The sequence below is a fragment of the Montipora capricornis genome, chromosome 6, assembly GCF_036669925.1.
Source record: "Montipora capricornis isolate CH-2021 chromosome 6, ASM3666992v2, whole genome shotgun sequence".
NCBI lineage: Eukaryota > Metazoa > Cnidaria > Anthozoa > Scleractinia > Acroporidae > Montipora > Montipora capricornis.
The window spans coordinates 50,424,767-50,440,910 of record NC_090888.1 but is presented as its reverse complement, the minus strand read 5'-3'; the positions used below and the strand labels follow the sequence as shown (position 1 = coordinate 50,440,910).

At 41.7% G+C, this 16,144-nt stretch overlaps 2 protein-coding genes across 2 annotated transcripts in view; both read right to left on the bottom strand.

The window, feature by feature from the left end:
• LOC138052376 (NADH dehydrogenase [ubiquinone] 1 alpha subcomplex assembly factor 4-like) overlaps window positions 1-3,983 on the bottom strand; it is a 5,524-nt gene extending 1,541 nt beyond the window's left edge. The window contains exons 1-2 of the mRNA XM_068898854.1: window positions 3,818-3,983; window positions 936-1,036 (exon numbers count right to left, since the gene is read on the bottom strand). Coding sequence (XP_068754955.1) covers window positions 936-1,036; window positions 3,818-3,962 — 246 coding nt within the window. The 5' untranslated portion in view covers window positions 3,963-3,983. The remainder of the gene's footprint in view (window positions 1-935; window positions 1,037-3,817) is intronic.
• A 3,172-nt stretch (window positions 3,984-7,155) lies between these two features.
• On the bottom strand, window positions 7,156-16,098 carry LOC138050595 (microtubule-associated tyrosine carboxypeptidase-like). The gene is made up of 4 exons (XM_068896911.1): window positions 15,423-16,098; window positions 11,152-11,320; window positions 9,421-9,588; window positions 7,156-8,465 (listed from the first exon to the last, which is right to left on the bottom strand). The coding sequence occupies exons 1-4, from the start codon at window positions 15,987-15,989 to the stop codon at window positions 8,029-8,031; spliced, it is 1,341 nt and encodes a 446-aa protein (XP_068753012.1). The 5' UTR covers window positions 15,990-16,098; the 3' UTR covers window positions 7,156-8,028.
• Between the last annotated feature and the right edge of the window lie 46 nt (window positions 16,099-16,144).

Here is a 16,144-nt window from a genome sequence, read left to right as displayed (position 1 = left end):
AAACAATGCTTATGCAAAATTTTGGAGGGACAAACAAAGAGTATTGTGGTATTTTTGATATTGGCTAATTGATGAGTAAAATCTTCTCACCTTAAACACAGTAAAATCTACGTCTCACCCTCAAGCGAAAACATTCGACCAATGATGAAACTAGTTTGACACATCTGACTATTCATGATCTGGTCTCACAAACCCAAAGACCCTTGGGAGTAACACTTGACAGATTTTACTCGGTCTAACGCCAGACGACTTTACGACGTTTGAAGTGTCAATGGGATAAAGAAACGTTTGTGTTGTAAAGAAGTTTACGACGAAGAACAGATACTGTCGCTCAAAGGGGGTCTAGATAACTTCTAGTTCTGTTCACTTGCTTTGACTAATATTATCAAAACAAAATATTACATTTCAAGGGTTCACATAACTACTCTTTTCCTTAATAAAACAAGAATTCAGGATTTTGTAGCTGCTCACAACTACTGTAATAATTATTACAACAAATAATCCACAAGGACAAACTGCCACTTAAATAACAAGTTTGATTGAATTAGCCAAGGTTTCTATACGAGTTATGGAAGCAGGGATGGCACAGAGGTGAGAGCACTCGCCTCCTACAAATGTGCCCCAGGTTCGATTCCCAGACTTAACGTCATATGTGGGTTGAGTGTGATGGTCTTCTACTCTGTTCCAAGAGGGTTTTCTCTGGGTACTTCAGTTTTCCCCTCTCCCACAAAAACTACATCATGTAAGTACCTATGGCAATTTTGATTGTGTTGACTTAATTTGATTTCTGCACAATGTCCTCAATAATATAAGGGCCTCAATGATAAATACATCATCAGCATCAGTCCTTTTTGTGTCATGGGACGCATAAGGCCTCCAGTGATAGATACACTTAACACTACAATAAAGGTCATTATTTTTTTTTATCACGTTACCACTGATCCTTGTGGTTCCAGTGAATCGATTTTGAAATCCTTCAGCTTCCCCAAAAAATGATCATCTTTCTGGTTCTGTTGCTGAAACAGCGATTTATTACCTGAGACACAATATGATCACATTTAGATAGAACATGTTTCGTATGGGAGACACAAGTGCAGCAAGTAAGACAAAAAAATCATGTAAGCAAAAAAGGGGTTGGAAGGCCAGGATCATGATAATAGGGAGTTATAGAATCCACAACAGCTACCGCTACGACAACGCCACAAAACAATAATATCATTGGTTAAAAGAGCATAAATAATCGTGATGCATGTGCAGCACAGATTTTAGCACGTATGTTTGCGGTCCTCTGCATAACAATGACGCAAAATCTCCAAATTTGAGGTTTTGACAACAATGTAAGCATGCAATAGAGAATCTTTCATTCTCTATTTTCACTCTGAAACCGCTCATATCATATTTATTGTTAGGATACTTCACCTATATTGTAGGACGTGAATGAGACTGAACAATTACAAAAGATATGTGATAGAGCCAAGCTACCGTGAAATTCCGAAAATAAGCCCAGGGGTTTATATTTTTCAAAGGCCCTTTTCGAGGGGCTTATTTCTGGAGGGGCTTAAATTCGGAGGGGCCTATCTACAGAGGGAAATTTGCCTTTCCAAGTCGATCGGGCTAGCCTTATAGTTGGAAGTGAATTTATCATTTTTGCTTTGTTTTACTTTGTGTTTGAGGGCAATTTTCCAAGTGCAAGCTCCTGGGGGGCTCATATTGGGAGGGGCAATTTAACAGAGGGTTTTTTGCGTTAAACCGCTTTGGGGGGCTTATTTTCAGAATTTTATGGCACATTTTAAGGAGACGTTTTTGTCAACCATCACCGTTGTAGATCTTTAAGTCCATAATATAAAACAAGTTGGGAAACTGTATTGTGTTTCTCTACGTACTCCAGTTTTCCCTCTCAACAAAAACCAAAATGTGTAGATTACATCTGAGAAAAACCATTAACCCATTGACTCCCAGGGGCTTCCCATTGACGAGTAAAATCGACTGGCATTAGACAGAGTAAAATACTAAGTCTGGCCGGTTTAGGCCGGTTTGGACGTCAAAGGGTCAATGGGGACGTAGTTTTTCAGTGAGTGATTAATAGGGCCGACCTTTGAATCTACCTTTCACCCACGCACGTATCATTATTGAGGCGGTACTATCATAAAATACATTAGCACAGAAAGGAAAATACACAACTTCCAATTTGCAGAGAACAGAAGGAAATTACCCATTGTAGACCCATTGAAGGCCCATAACTGTAAGGGCAATTTTTGCCAGAGGGTGCAGTTAACCATTCGCCCAAATTAAATCCTTGCACGTTGCCCTAATTTTTACGAAACAGTCTAATTGAAAAGAGGGTCCTACAATGCACTAACATTGGCCTACATATGAAGTGAAAATGTTCTTACAAATTAATCTAAAAAAGAAAATAGCTGTCTCGGCCATTTCAATAACCAAAGATATCAAGGATATGATCCATGTTATTATTGATTGCAGAGTTGGCATGATAAGACAAAATAAATTTTTCATTCTCTTATGTTAGAAAACAGCTGTAGCAAAGTGGCAACTGCTTACCCTGTCCTTAATGAGGACAGTCGAGCTCCCCTCTCTGAATACAGATGATGTTAAAGAAGAAGATAGAGAAGACGACACCCCAGGATGGTTATTAAAATCGACGTATTTCTCATCACTTATGAACCAGTCAAAGTAAATCCCCGCCCACCCCGACCCAAGACATAGCATGGAAATTAAAACTTTGGTCCCCCAGCAGGTGGGGAGTCCCCAAAGATTCACGATCTTCACCTACAAGATCGGGGAGTAAGCAGGGACTTCACTGCAGCCCCCCCAAATTTTGGGCAACTCTGATTTCAGAAATGCTGGGGACAATGCAGGGAATGATCTATGTAATATGTTTCCAGAGTTTGTGAATGTGGGACATATCCTTGCAGTAATAGCTGCTACATCGTGTTCTGCAGACTGATCATTCAGTGCGTTGTGCAGATTGAAAACTTACCCCCACAGCAACATGGCACCCACAGGCACTGTATGCCGCTAAACAATTTTCATACATGAAAATCTCGCCAAAGCTGAAATTCATCCAATTAGAGCGCAATGATAAGCAATGCGAATTCCCATAACAAAAACAAACGATTGAAAAGCCTGTCAGTTGAGAGTGGGTCTTTAACAAAATTTGCTGTTGAAAGAATGGTGATTTTTTAAGTAGTAGATAAAATATGAGCGGGAGATCTGTATGGGCGTTTACAATGGCGGGCCGACACGAATATTTTATCCTGCTTGTGAAATGAATACATTAAATTGAATGCAAAGTATTGTTACGGGATTCGCTAATTGGACATGGATGCCATTTTCTCAGTTTCACAGACTGCAAATTTCATTCCCCGCAATGGGCCAGGCCTGGTTGGGGGGAGCGGAGATTTACTTTGACTGGTGCATTATGCTGGACCATAGTTAATCGAGGGACTGGTTATGAAACCTTAGAACTTTCAAAAGCGATAACAATGTTGTTGCAATCGATGTTGAATTGACCGTGACCCTGCACAATCTTTTGTTTTCGCTTCGCACGGGTTCGCAAATTAGTTGCGCATAATTTAATCGAAGGATTTGATTGGTTATCTTCTCGAAAAATGGTGTGTTTTGTGCAGGGTCAAGGCCAAAAATACGGACAAAAACATGAAACAAAGGAACTTGTACAGTTTCATAACCATCTCTATGCATTAACTATGGCTGGACCTATCTGTTTGATTCATGTATTACACAAGTCTCCTAAGCCCGCGGGTCTGCAGAAATAGTGTAACACGAAGTTTATGCTTACGTTTGCGCTCTTCATCCATGGCATTCTGAGAGCTGGGATGTCTCGGAGCTGGTATGGGTTTCTTTTCTAGCATTCTGTCGACCTTCCAGCGTGATTCAAGAGGTCTTTTCACCAATCGAGTTAACCGAGTAACTTTGGCGCCCATCTTGGATTTTAACTATACAATATATCTCCCCATACATAAGGGATCTAATTTGTGATGGCGTAGACCGCTGTCCATGGAGATTGGTGAGGCTTTCAGAACGCTGGTACCCAGGTCTCAAAGGTTTTTTTAGCCGCGTGAGAGCCGCGTACGTGTGAGCCGCGAAGCTGCGAAGACTAGTCGCGAAGGTGACCAGAGGTCTTTCTCTTCTCGCCGCTTCGAGGCTCTCTCGCGGCTCAAGAAAAACCTCTGGGACCAGGGTAGAACGCTGGAGAACATGAAGGTGACCAATCTCCTTCCCAGAGCCTCCGTTACCCCTGTTCAGCGGAACGGGCGCTGCTCTGGGAACGAGACTGGAAGGTTTCACCCTCAAGGTCATCTTCATATCTTGCCGCTCCATCTCTCGAGCCAACGGCGTGCGGTGTCGTTGACGACCCTAAGCTCATCGTCAGTGCAGGATGGTCCCCATGGGCAAGACGTCTGTGTCTCAGCCCCACGTGGGCATTCTGCAGTTGCAGCATAACACCACTTGAGCATGTTATCGCCAGTTTTACCCACTTTTGCCCTTGCCCTATTGAGAGTAACCCACTCAATACGCGGAAAGTCTGAGCCCGATGGAAGGCTGTCACTGGGTTCTGGCAGTGCTCCGTTAGCAAAATGCGGGTCTGCTTCTTTCCACTTCCGTAGTCTATACGTAGGTGGTGGAGTCCCAGTGAGCTCGTCGACTGTGGAAGAGCTCCGACGGGATTGGAGGCGTCTAGGTGTTGTTGTTGTTGTTGTTGTTGATGATGTCTTTAATAAACCATAAGATAAAAAATACATATCCTATGTTTCATAAACGAGAACTGTCTAATGACTTTACAATGATATGCTGTAGCTAAAAGTGAATTATGTAATTATAACAGGTGCCTCCTGGTGATCGTGAAGGGGGTGCCTGGGTCGCTTGGTTGTTTGCTGCGTTCCACTCTCGCAATTGTCTCCCGACGAACTTCTGGTGGAGATATACCGCTCAGTCTGTAAAGAGCAGGTAGAGGGGTGTTTTTCAGCGTACCGGTTATGGTGCGACAGGCTCTATTAAGCTCGACATTAACACGGTGAGCATGTGCTGAGCGGTACCACAATACTCAGCCGTCGAGTAACACAACGCTAACGATGTTGTTCGGAGCGTATGTGGGTCTGCTCAGGGGGACCCAACGTCAATTTTCGGAAAATATCTGTTCGGAAGACAATTTGAGATCTAGAATTTTCGGTACATTTGTTGTAAAATTTCTTGCTTGCCTGCTTCTCCTAGGATTTTCGAACATCTGAAAAATGGTATAAGTAGCCATTTTTTACGGATTTTTACCCTAAAAAAAACACCTAGAATTTTCGGGAGCCTTTTTTCTGGCTGAAATTTTCGAAAAGGTAACTTTTGATCCCTATAATTTTCTGATCACTAGACTTTCAGCTAGGAAATCCGAACAGATAAAAAATTTTTAGGGGATAAAAATATTCCTATATCTACCGTTTAAATACTAAAATACGATAAACGATGCTATCTCTAAGTGGTTTTGAACTATATTCTCGTTGGGTGCCCCTGTCTGCTCCCCAGCTCGAATTGGCCAATATGCCAATTAAGTTGTTTCGAGGGGAAATCTTCTTTCGGAGATTCTCGATGTGGCTCTTGAACGACAAAGTCCTGTCCAGTGTTACTTAAACTGGGTATGGTGTGTTTTCCAGTTCTTTGCCTTCCCATTGAATCTTCAGGGTCCTGGCGGCGTTACGGTTGTTAAGATGGAAACAACAAACCTTTGTTTTCCCAGGATTGGGATTTTGGTGGTAGCAAGATAAGGTTTCTAAGGCACAGGATAGTCTTGTCTCTATCTCTTCGGAGCTTTTGCCTTGTGTCACAAGACACAGATCATACGCGGAGAAGAATCTACGGATGTCAGCGAATGTCGGCAGGTTATTAGTGTAAATATGAAACAAAGTCGGTGCCAAGACAGAGCCTTGTGGTAAGCCGTTCTTCTGTAACCTCGACCGACTTTGTTTACCATCCATTTCGACAAAGAATCTTCTATTCCGTAATATAGATTCCATAATATGAACAATCTTACTGTTTTTAATCACTTGACCGACTTTCAGGAGCAGCGCTCGGTGGTTGATGGTGTCGTAGGCTGCTGTGAGATCTATAAATACAGCCCCGGTGATCTTCCTGGTTTGGAACCCATCCTCTATGTACCGGGTTAGTTTCAGTACTTGACTAGCACACGGACGCCCCTCGCTGAGACCAGATTGGTCTACCGAAAGCTGATCTTCAACTGTTGGCGATATTCGTGCCAAAATAAGACGTTCATATAGCTTGTAGAGTATACAAAGGATGGATATCGAGCGATAGCTTGTTGGGAGTGAGGCATCTTTCTCCGGTTTCAGGAGAGCGATGACTTTGGCCCGTCTCCAGATCTTGGGTATATGGCATTCCACGGCACAGCTGTTGAACAGCAATAGTATCCAGTTACGAGATCTTGATCCAAAATGCTGGATCATCTCAGTGGTGATGCCAGCTAGCCCTGATGCTTTTCCAGCCTACAGATGTTTACGGCCATTCTCCAATTCCTCCTTGGAGAAGGGAAGCAACATTGCGCCTGACTCCTGAAGGACCGCGCTCATCTTATCCTTCATCTTGTTGAGGTACCCTCGTTCTTTATGCAGCAACTTTCCGTTCATAAGTAATTGATGGGCGACTTGATTCAAGGTGTTACTGTTGCTGCTGTGGTTTCCGGGTTCTTGTCAGTATTCAGTTTGTTTATGGTCTTCCAGGCCAATTTACTATTGTGGGTCATATCCGCATTGCTCACGGTCTCCAGCCACCGACAGAGAAGCCATGAGTTCATTGCCAAGTTCGATTGTGTGTTCGGCGCTTGTTTTGTAGTCTACCGTGTCAGAGTACTGACCAAACGTTGTTGTTGTTGTTGTTGTTGTTATTGCGATATTCCTTCTTGCAAGGCGATGCTAGTAAAATTAAAACTTTAACGAAACCAAGGCTTCAGATTACTCTAGACGCGAGTTTTAAGTCAGTGTCATAAATCAAAATAACAACTGAGCCAATCAAAACAGGTGCAGACTTGCAAATGAGCCAATCACAAAGCAAGGTGTGAATGCATGCAGCCTGCGTTAAAACCGGAAAAAACATGTGTAGACAAGTGACAAATGGTTTTGATTTTCTCTTTTGGGTACATGCGCATCACGCGCAAAACTTCAGGGCAGTCTTTAATCGCCGCATACACTGAAAAGAACTTATTGCTTTTGGCATTCAGATGAAACCGGTCTATTAACTTTATGTTAACGTTTTGTCTCATTCAAATGTTTGTCAGCAAAATTGACAAAAAATTGGGCAAGAATATTTCTCCTTTAATCTGAGCGAGAGAATATGAGGAAGAGAGAGGCAGTGAAACTTGAAGGCGTTGTCCAGGATATGTGAATTTCACAAAAGTGTTTTTTAGATGGGAAGTCTGTTCCCCGAGACGTCCGCGTTAAGCAAGCGTCATACGAACTTATCTCAGTGGCGCTGTGTAAAGGCTTTCGGAGTCGTATTCTTTATCCAACAAGCCATTTGATTCACACGAAATTGTAGAATCTATCGATTTCTCCCACTCGAGGCTTTGGCTTTTCCTTGCTTCTGAAACTCATTTTGTCAACAAACCGTAATTCCACTCGGAACGCCAGTTTGAATTTTTCTGACCTTCGACTTCCATTTTCGTGAAATTAACATATCCCAAGGGCTAGACTAGGCGATTGCCTTTCTCTCTCCCAAATTTTCTCCTGATCTGAGCAATCCCTGAACGAAACTTGCGAAAAAAACATCGAGCCATTGAAAATAGAGATCTCTAGACTTATTTATTTAATAGACTTATTTAATTAAAATAAGGCAGACTCTTTATTGCTAAATGACCATCTCAGCCTTAATGCAAATACATCGGGCCTGTTTTTTCGTCTTGCCTTTTCCTACTCTCTTTGAATGTCGACACGTTAAAGATATACACGCTGGCGCAACTTCACACAGTCAGTACTTTCGACCTCCTTCTTCCCGCTAAGAAGCCGGCAACGGAGAAAAGGAAGCCACACTTGTGCAAAGACGCCTATACGCCCTGGAGCGCCGTGAGAGAATCCTTGGCTGAAGCGCAGTTCCAAACTGAAAACCACTGCATGTTCTCGAAGGACAGCTCAAAGCCTTAGAGGGCAATATGTCATCAGTTGATGCGCAACAGTTATTCTTTTTCCTGACTTTCTTCCGAGGAGTATTGCGACAAGAAAGAGGAAGATTGATTTTCTGTATTAGTCCATTTGTAAGAGCAATTTGATTCAGTATTTTTCTATAGGTTACGATGTCTTTTAGGAAGTGCGGCAACTTGACGCAATCTTGTCGAGCGATACGCTTCACCCTTTGGAGTTCATCACAACAAATTTTGCCCGAGTACAAAAGCTTGAAGTCGATCTCGTTGACCTGGCGCAAAATCATGACAGCTCCTGCATGTTGAAAAAAGATAGATTAAAAGGCTTTGTTTGTCAGAGTAAATTTCTGAAGTGTAACCTGTAACAAGAGAATATAAGGATTACAGAGACGGAAACACCCAGTTCGGCTGCTGGAATATATGAGTTTCAATGAAGGTTTTTGCTGGGTATATTTTCAGGAAGTAGGTCTCCGAAAAAGTCGCCAATAATATCCGCAACAATGGCGTTTTGGTGAAGAAGCCATAACACGTTGCCATGGTGTTGCGCGCAAATGAGTTCATACAAAACACGAAGGAGAAACCCCAGCTCTATCTAAAACCAACGAAAATTCACCAATCTCAGCCTTATATTATACTATTCGTCTGGTAATAAATACTCTTATAAAACTTTACTTTCTTGTATCCACAAAACAGTTTGTACATGTACAAACACCCTCGTTTTTTCAATTTACTCAGCTCTTTCTTTTGTTTCCAGTTTGTTTTGTACGGAAATGAACATCATTCATGGAACCACTACTTGGTCAGTTTTCAAGCATTTGTCCCTCGAGTTTGCTCTAACGCTGCGCCAATGTTCAAATTTTAGGAGTTATCATCTCTTTATATACGGCTTTTACTTTGTTATTTATTCGAGATGCCTAGAAGATACGCCCTTCGAAATTGCATCGAGCCGATTGCTTACGGATGCCTCAAAATTTTTTTCAATAAATAAGCGTTATTTGTTGAACAAAAACTCCGTAGTGCTGGGATTTTGATGTCCTTTTCCGATTTTCTGTTCCTTCATAATGGCGGTTTTGGTCACCCAAGGCATACTGTCACGTGATTCATGGTCCGTAGGGGCCAAGAATCTGGAATGCCTATGGTTTCACTCGCCACTGGCATTGTTTTTACGTAGTAAGACTCATTATTTATGCCTTTTTTGTTTCCTTGTTGGTCTCAACTGTTCCATTTAGCTGAAGCATCAAAGGACTTACCTTCGAAGTAGCACTGATCATAACCACAGCCGCCCACTTCGCTACAGTCCGGTAGGCACCGTTTTGCGCGTACGACTTGTTTCCAGCGCTGCTCTGGATCATTTATGTAGACAGCAAGGTGCTCGAAGAGTTCCTTAAATGACATTCTAGTCGACATACATGCGGTATCTGCAATACAAGAATTGGAAGTTCAATTTTCTCAGGTTTGAACTGCAGTTGGACTTACTATCCGTTGATAATGCTCGCTAGATTTAATTAGATTAAAGGACGAAGTTATCCTCGCACTTATCAGGACAATGTAGGAATTATTGTCTCTTATTATATCTCTCAGATAGTACGCGCGCTGTAATTGGCTAAATTAGCGCGCCGTATTCTACAGTACGGCCCGCTGTACAGCTCGCTAAATTTAAAATTTCGACAAAACATCATCTAGCGAGTTTTTCATGTCATTTCTGTTGCATAAACTTGTACTGAAAACTGTTTGAATCTTGCAAGCAACTATTTCAAACTTAACGCCAAGAGGATTTAGTTTTTGGGATTTTGGCACGGCATTCTTTGTGGCAGTTGAACCTTCCGCTTCACTTTGACTAGTTTCCTTGCCCGCAAGCCGGTTAACCTCAGAGATATAATATATATCTTACTAACCTCGTTTTCTCGGTCCGTACTGTAAGTTACGGATCCTCGTTTTTTCCCGTTGATTTATGGCCCGCGCGGTGCAATGCTCTACCAGTTGAGCTATGAAGCCACTCAGTAGGGAGCACTGAGGTTAATTTGTTGGGCTCATGTGTTACCGTAAATTGCATAGATAAGCGCGAGGAATTGAATTGCTTTGAAACTAGAGTCCTTGGAGTCGTGTTTAAAAGAAACTTATCAGTTTGCTATCCGTAAAGCGTAGTGGAGAAGAATTCAACACCACCAGAAGTTTGCGGGATTGTCTACTTTTAGAACGGCAACTGCTATATTTTTGCGGGAACAAAACGGAGTGGCATTGCATTCCGCGCACGATTTTGTCTCGCGCGGATACTAGGTTGCGATCATCAGGCCCAATCGCCATTCTTTGACAGGAGCTGTATTCTAAATTTAGATAAAACCGTAAACTGATGAGCCAAGGCCAAATGACATTGATCTACACTTCTGGGTTATGCACTTCTCACACCCCCGAACACATATACAAATTGGTGCCCAGAGGGGGATATGTTCACGGCGGTATCCCACATTGAAATCGACCAAATATAGATCTCTAATCACTGGACCTTGTTACCAATATCGAGGCTCTTAAAATTAATTGAATCGAAAAGGCTCTAAACCTTTCGTGAAACGGATCTGTCTCCGAACCCCAATTGTACGCGAATAGATCCCCTTCTTTTCCCTCTAACTGGCCATTTTGCTGGAGAATTCAGGCGAGACAACAAAACGGGGAACGCCTTGCCCTGCTCTTATCGAATTGTGTGTGGGATCTTTAACGTCACACAAAGTTGCGAGACGGGGCCTACGAGTACGGTTTATAGTCCTTATCTGAGAAGACTTGAAAGTCTAACCAATTGCGGATATAATTACTAACGGAGCACTTTCTCCTTAGTTATTTAAAGACCCTGCGTGTTGGTGCGGCCGAAGTGGTACTCATCACGACTTCTGGCACGCTAATGATTTCATTGCCTGTGTCTTTCTATTCATTAAGACATGATTCTATAACATTCTATAAAAAAAATTAATTACTTCCAAAATACTCACAGTAAAGCAAAGCGGGGAGAAACAACATTTTCACTTGTGCTTGGTAAAGGGTGTTAACAGCTGCTAATCCTTCCTCGTTGACCATACCGATGTAGGACTTTGGAGATCGCAAATCGAACTTTTTCCTGTTTGAATACCACGGCTGTAAACCATCGTTAGTAGCCCGAAGCTAGGATTGACAAACACAGTTAAGGTTCGATATTAACAGTTCTGCATTGTTATCAGTACATTTCAAGCCTTCTCAGTTGAAATCTAATGAAATTTGATAACGGACTGGGCGAGGTTCTGAAAGCGACGAAAGACACGACATGGTTTGTTCGACCATTGTTCGATGCTGGTGAACACGACAAGTGCCGTTTCAGGCATTCATCGTTCAGAATGATCGTTCTCAGTGTGAAATTAAAAACTAAACATTTGTGGCATCCTACTGAAAATAGCTTAGCCCCAGAAAGGGATTACGTCGATAAAGGGACTTTAGAGAAAGCCATTTTGAGAAAAAAATTGGTTTGACTGCGACATGCAGATCGGAATCGCAAAGAGACTGCCTTGATGAGGTCATTGATCTAGTATGCTTCACGACTCGACAGTGTCATCACGGATTTGGTCAACTTGCAAAAAGCTCTGTGTTAAATGAGAATTGGAATGAAAAAAGGTAAAAAATCTAGGCAAAAGAAGTACAGTTCCAGGATCATGAGTCCAAGCGATCTTCGTCGTGTGAACTCTTCCAAACACGTTCGAACTGACGGCTTCGACACTGATGATGACATAAAGGACCTCTCCATTGGCTTCGGGGCTAAGGGAGAGGTCCTGGAAACGAGGTTGGAAATGCATCTTTTTATCGAAGGTGACTCGTGGATGCTTCGAAAAAATCTGAGTGCTTCTTTGCTCTAGTAGTCGAATCAATGACCTCAGTTCCGGTGCTCTACTACTAGCTGAGCTATAGCTAGGCCATTAAACTACGTTCAGAAAAACTGATACTAGAAACAGAAAGATAACCTTTACTTAATGCCCCGCAAAGTTTCAATGTGTTGGGTGTAATATCAGCTGAGGAAACGTAAGTTGAAATTTGAGAAATTTACATGCGTTTGTACGTCATACTCCCAGTCATACAAACGTCTGCAAATTTTTCATTTTTCAACTTTCATTTTCTCAGCTGATATTACACCTGATATGCTGAAACTTTGCAGGATTACTGAAGTAAGGTGCTCTTTCTATTTCTGGTGTCAGTTTTAAATGTTAACTTATTTGAATTTTCGGCCGCCATTTTGGAGAAGGGTCTGTTGTCTCCTATAGCTCAGTAGAGTTTATTTACCGAGGTTAACATCTCATCTTCTCCTTCACTGTAATTGCGGGAATGCAGTATTCAGGCAATTCCAGTGCTAGCAGTAAGAGGGGACAATTGTCACACGAACATACCGTCTAGCACTTTTATTTTTCGGGGTTTAATTTTTGCGGATTTTTTTACTATGTCATAAATTGATATTGATATTTGCATTGAGAAAACCTAATCGGAGCTTGCTACAAACACAACGAAATGATAGAAGGTTAAGTGAATACTTTTCCAGTCTCTGAGGCATAAGAAACGAACTCAGATCGGGAGCAGTCAATCAAAAGGTCACATTAACCTTGCTCCAACGGGTCATCCGCAGGGACATCATTTTCTAAGGCCTCCAAGATGCCACATTTTTTCAACCTGTTCTCGATGATTGAGGGGTTTTTTTACCAAAAAATATAACAAACGTTGAAAATAGTCTTGCCGCTTGTTCTCACAAACCTCAAAAAATCGCCAATCCGCAAAATGAAAGTGACACAGAGGCCGCGAAGAGGGAGGGTCTGGAAGGGCTATAGCCACCCCACTTTTTTTTCTACAGGGACAATCCACAAGTCGAAAAACTGGGGCCTGGTCCCTGTTGTTTACAGGGGCAGTGTCATGGATTGTTAGTAAAAATCTGGAAAGCAAATGAGACCTGTTTACCGATGGCAAACGAAAATTAATGGCCAAAGTTTCTTCAAAACTGCTATTTTAGCTCACAGAAACCATTCTTAAGTGTTTTTCGTTACGCGTAGCCAAGACTAAAAGGAATGCCAACTTCAAAACGTCGGGCCGACGTTTTCAAAATATTTTCTTGCATCTTGGATGAACTCCGTAATTACTAAGTGTGGCTCATTTCCTTTTAAAATTTAACCGATGTTTCTCTCACTGCGGTGATCCAGAAGCAATTAAAGAATGAAGCGGTCAATGAAAATTGATTTAGTAAGTTTATGGTCGAAATAAAAGAGATAATTCTCATAATACTACATTTGTACCCTTTAAGATCCAGTGGTTAAGTCACTATCCGTCAGCCGGTTTCAAACACCTGCAATGATTTTAATATTTGCTCTCGTTAATACTCAGGGTTTATTCTAGAAATTGGCCAATGAGGGTCCAGTAGGCCCCCTTCTGTAATTTTAGGGGGCCCTTTTTTCAAGAAAGGGGGTCCCCCCAAGGTATTTTGTTTGAAATCTTTTCTTGGAGCTGCTGTTCTTATCATGATATGACCATTTTCATCATCACTATTATCAGACTTACTATCCGGAAGATCAAGATTGGTTGCAGTTGGATTATCAAATGAAATGGAAAGTTACGAATAGAACCATAATAAGTTAAGGTCTTTTTATTCTTAAAACACTGTTCTGGTTCATAAAAATAGCACACAGAAATTGAAAGCGTTAACTTTTCTCAATATTTTCATTTACATGTCCACTGATGACGGCATAGAGCGGTTTTCAATTGAATGTCGAAAGCAATTTAATAGCAAATCACTTTGGTTTTGCATGACTTCACTCACGACACTTTTTCAACCAATCAGAAGTGAAACCAAAACCAATAGTGGCTCTCGCGTGCACATTTTCCCGCGCTCTGTGTCGGCTACGTGTAATTACTTTGAATTTTGATTGGTTTACTGGATTGTCTCCGTCCTTTTTGATTGGCCAAAGTAATAGGCCATTTCCGAGTTCATGTCTGCCTCCTCTTCAAAGCGAGTCCAAGTGCGAAGTTTTTGTTATGAAAATTAGTTTTCATTCATATGTAAAGTAGAACTAATTACCATCACAAAAACTTCGCACTTAGACTCGCTTTGAAGAGGAGGCAGACATGAACTCCGTAATGGCCTATTACTTTGGTTTTGGTTTTACGACACTCATTTGAAAACCGCTCTATGCATGAGATTAACGATTTGTTGCGAATTTCATGTGTTTTTATAACCATCCGAATCACGAGTTTACGATTAGATTCTAAAAACATACTTTTGCCATTTTCGATGAACTAGAATGTTTGGCACCAAATTCAAAAAGACTGAATGCTTTTTGACATTCTACATGGGTCGGTCTCACCGGACGCTTAGCCACCATTTTGGAACATTCTGGGCAACTCAAAAGCCTGGGCTCGAATTACTGCAAAATTCCGGATGTTTGGTGAAACGAAGAAGAGAAAGGCAATTGCGACATTCAGTTCAAAGTTTATAGAGCCGTCGAATCAGTGTTTTCGTCAGTGATAATTTCGAATACTTTGTTTCAAAAAAATAGTACTTGGGTCTAATTTTTTTGCTCCTCATTTGAAGCGGCGACGTCAATTTTATGGGGCATTTTTTTCCAAATTGCGGAAATCCCGTAAGGCCGCCCTCTAGAATAAACCCTGAATACTGTGAATATGCGCACTTTATGCACATCTAGTCAAAAATGGTGTTAGAAAATCTTGGCCAACGTTTAATGTGTACATGTACTCTGGATAGTGACTCATCCACTGGATAAAGTTATCCAACCTATAAACAACTGTGGGCAGAAGGTTACGTAACGCTGAGCGTGTACAATCAATTAACTAGAATCCAACCGCCGTCACGAAATGTGATGTGCTTGCATCATATCCTACCACTTCGGAATAATGGCTGTCAATGATCATGAAACGTGCCTCACAACAAATGCAAGCAGAGCTGTGCGGACATTTCATCTGATTTCATTTTGAATGCCGGAGAGTCGATAATTATCACATAATTCAAAAGCACTTTTATCAGCAGGAAATCGTAGTCTCGGACTACGAACAAAACAGCTTTTCCTCTTTAATTGTTCAACATGAAACTAAAGACATGCTTGGCTAAGCTAAGCGAAGATGAACACCGTTAGAACTGATAACGAAATCAAGATTCCCTGCCGGACGATATCCTTGCATTGGACTTTTAAATAGTTTCTTTCATACATTATTAATCAAAGCCACGAAATAGTTATTAAAAGGATACAAAATGCGTTCCAATCTCGTGATCCATCAAACTGTTTATGCCATGTTCGCGAAGATAAACGTTTTCACTGCTTTGCTTAAGCCACAAGGTGAATTTTCGAGCTTCGGGTCGATTGTAACGCACGCTTGGTCCCTGCCAAAACATTTTACCGCTACCATTCAAGTCACTGGCCCAAATGACGTTCAAAGAGCCGTCTAAACCATGCGACTTTAAATATTGCAGCACAGTGTGTGAGGCCTGACCCGGCGAGATCCTTTTTCCAAACGCCAAGTCTAAGAAAACGTCCCCGCTACCGAAACTATCCCGCACGCGCTCCAGAATGTAGCGAGCTTCGGGGAGGAAATCAAATCGAATCTCGGTTTTCTTTTTGTTTGCTGGTCCTAACCAGTCCACGGATCCAGCAAACTTGAATTTAGGCACCTTGCCGAACTTGAGAAAATTTTCCTTTTCTTCGTTTAGATTGTTTATATGGTCGCTTGATTGGTACTTCACCGGCGTTTGCCGGTAAATCATCACGGAGGTCTTCATCTTGGGATCGAACGCGCAGCTCATGTCCGAGAGGTCCATTTCAAACGTGACAACTAATATTTTAGTTCATCAGTTCGGCATTTTAATGGCCATGCTCATTAGGGGCACATTACAAAGCGTCTCTCACGACTACATTCATCCATAGAAGTTGTTTGTACGCTGTAAAAAGTCATTACAGTAATTAGTGTTGTCAT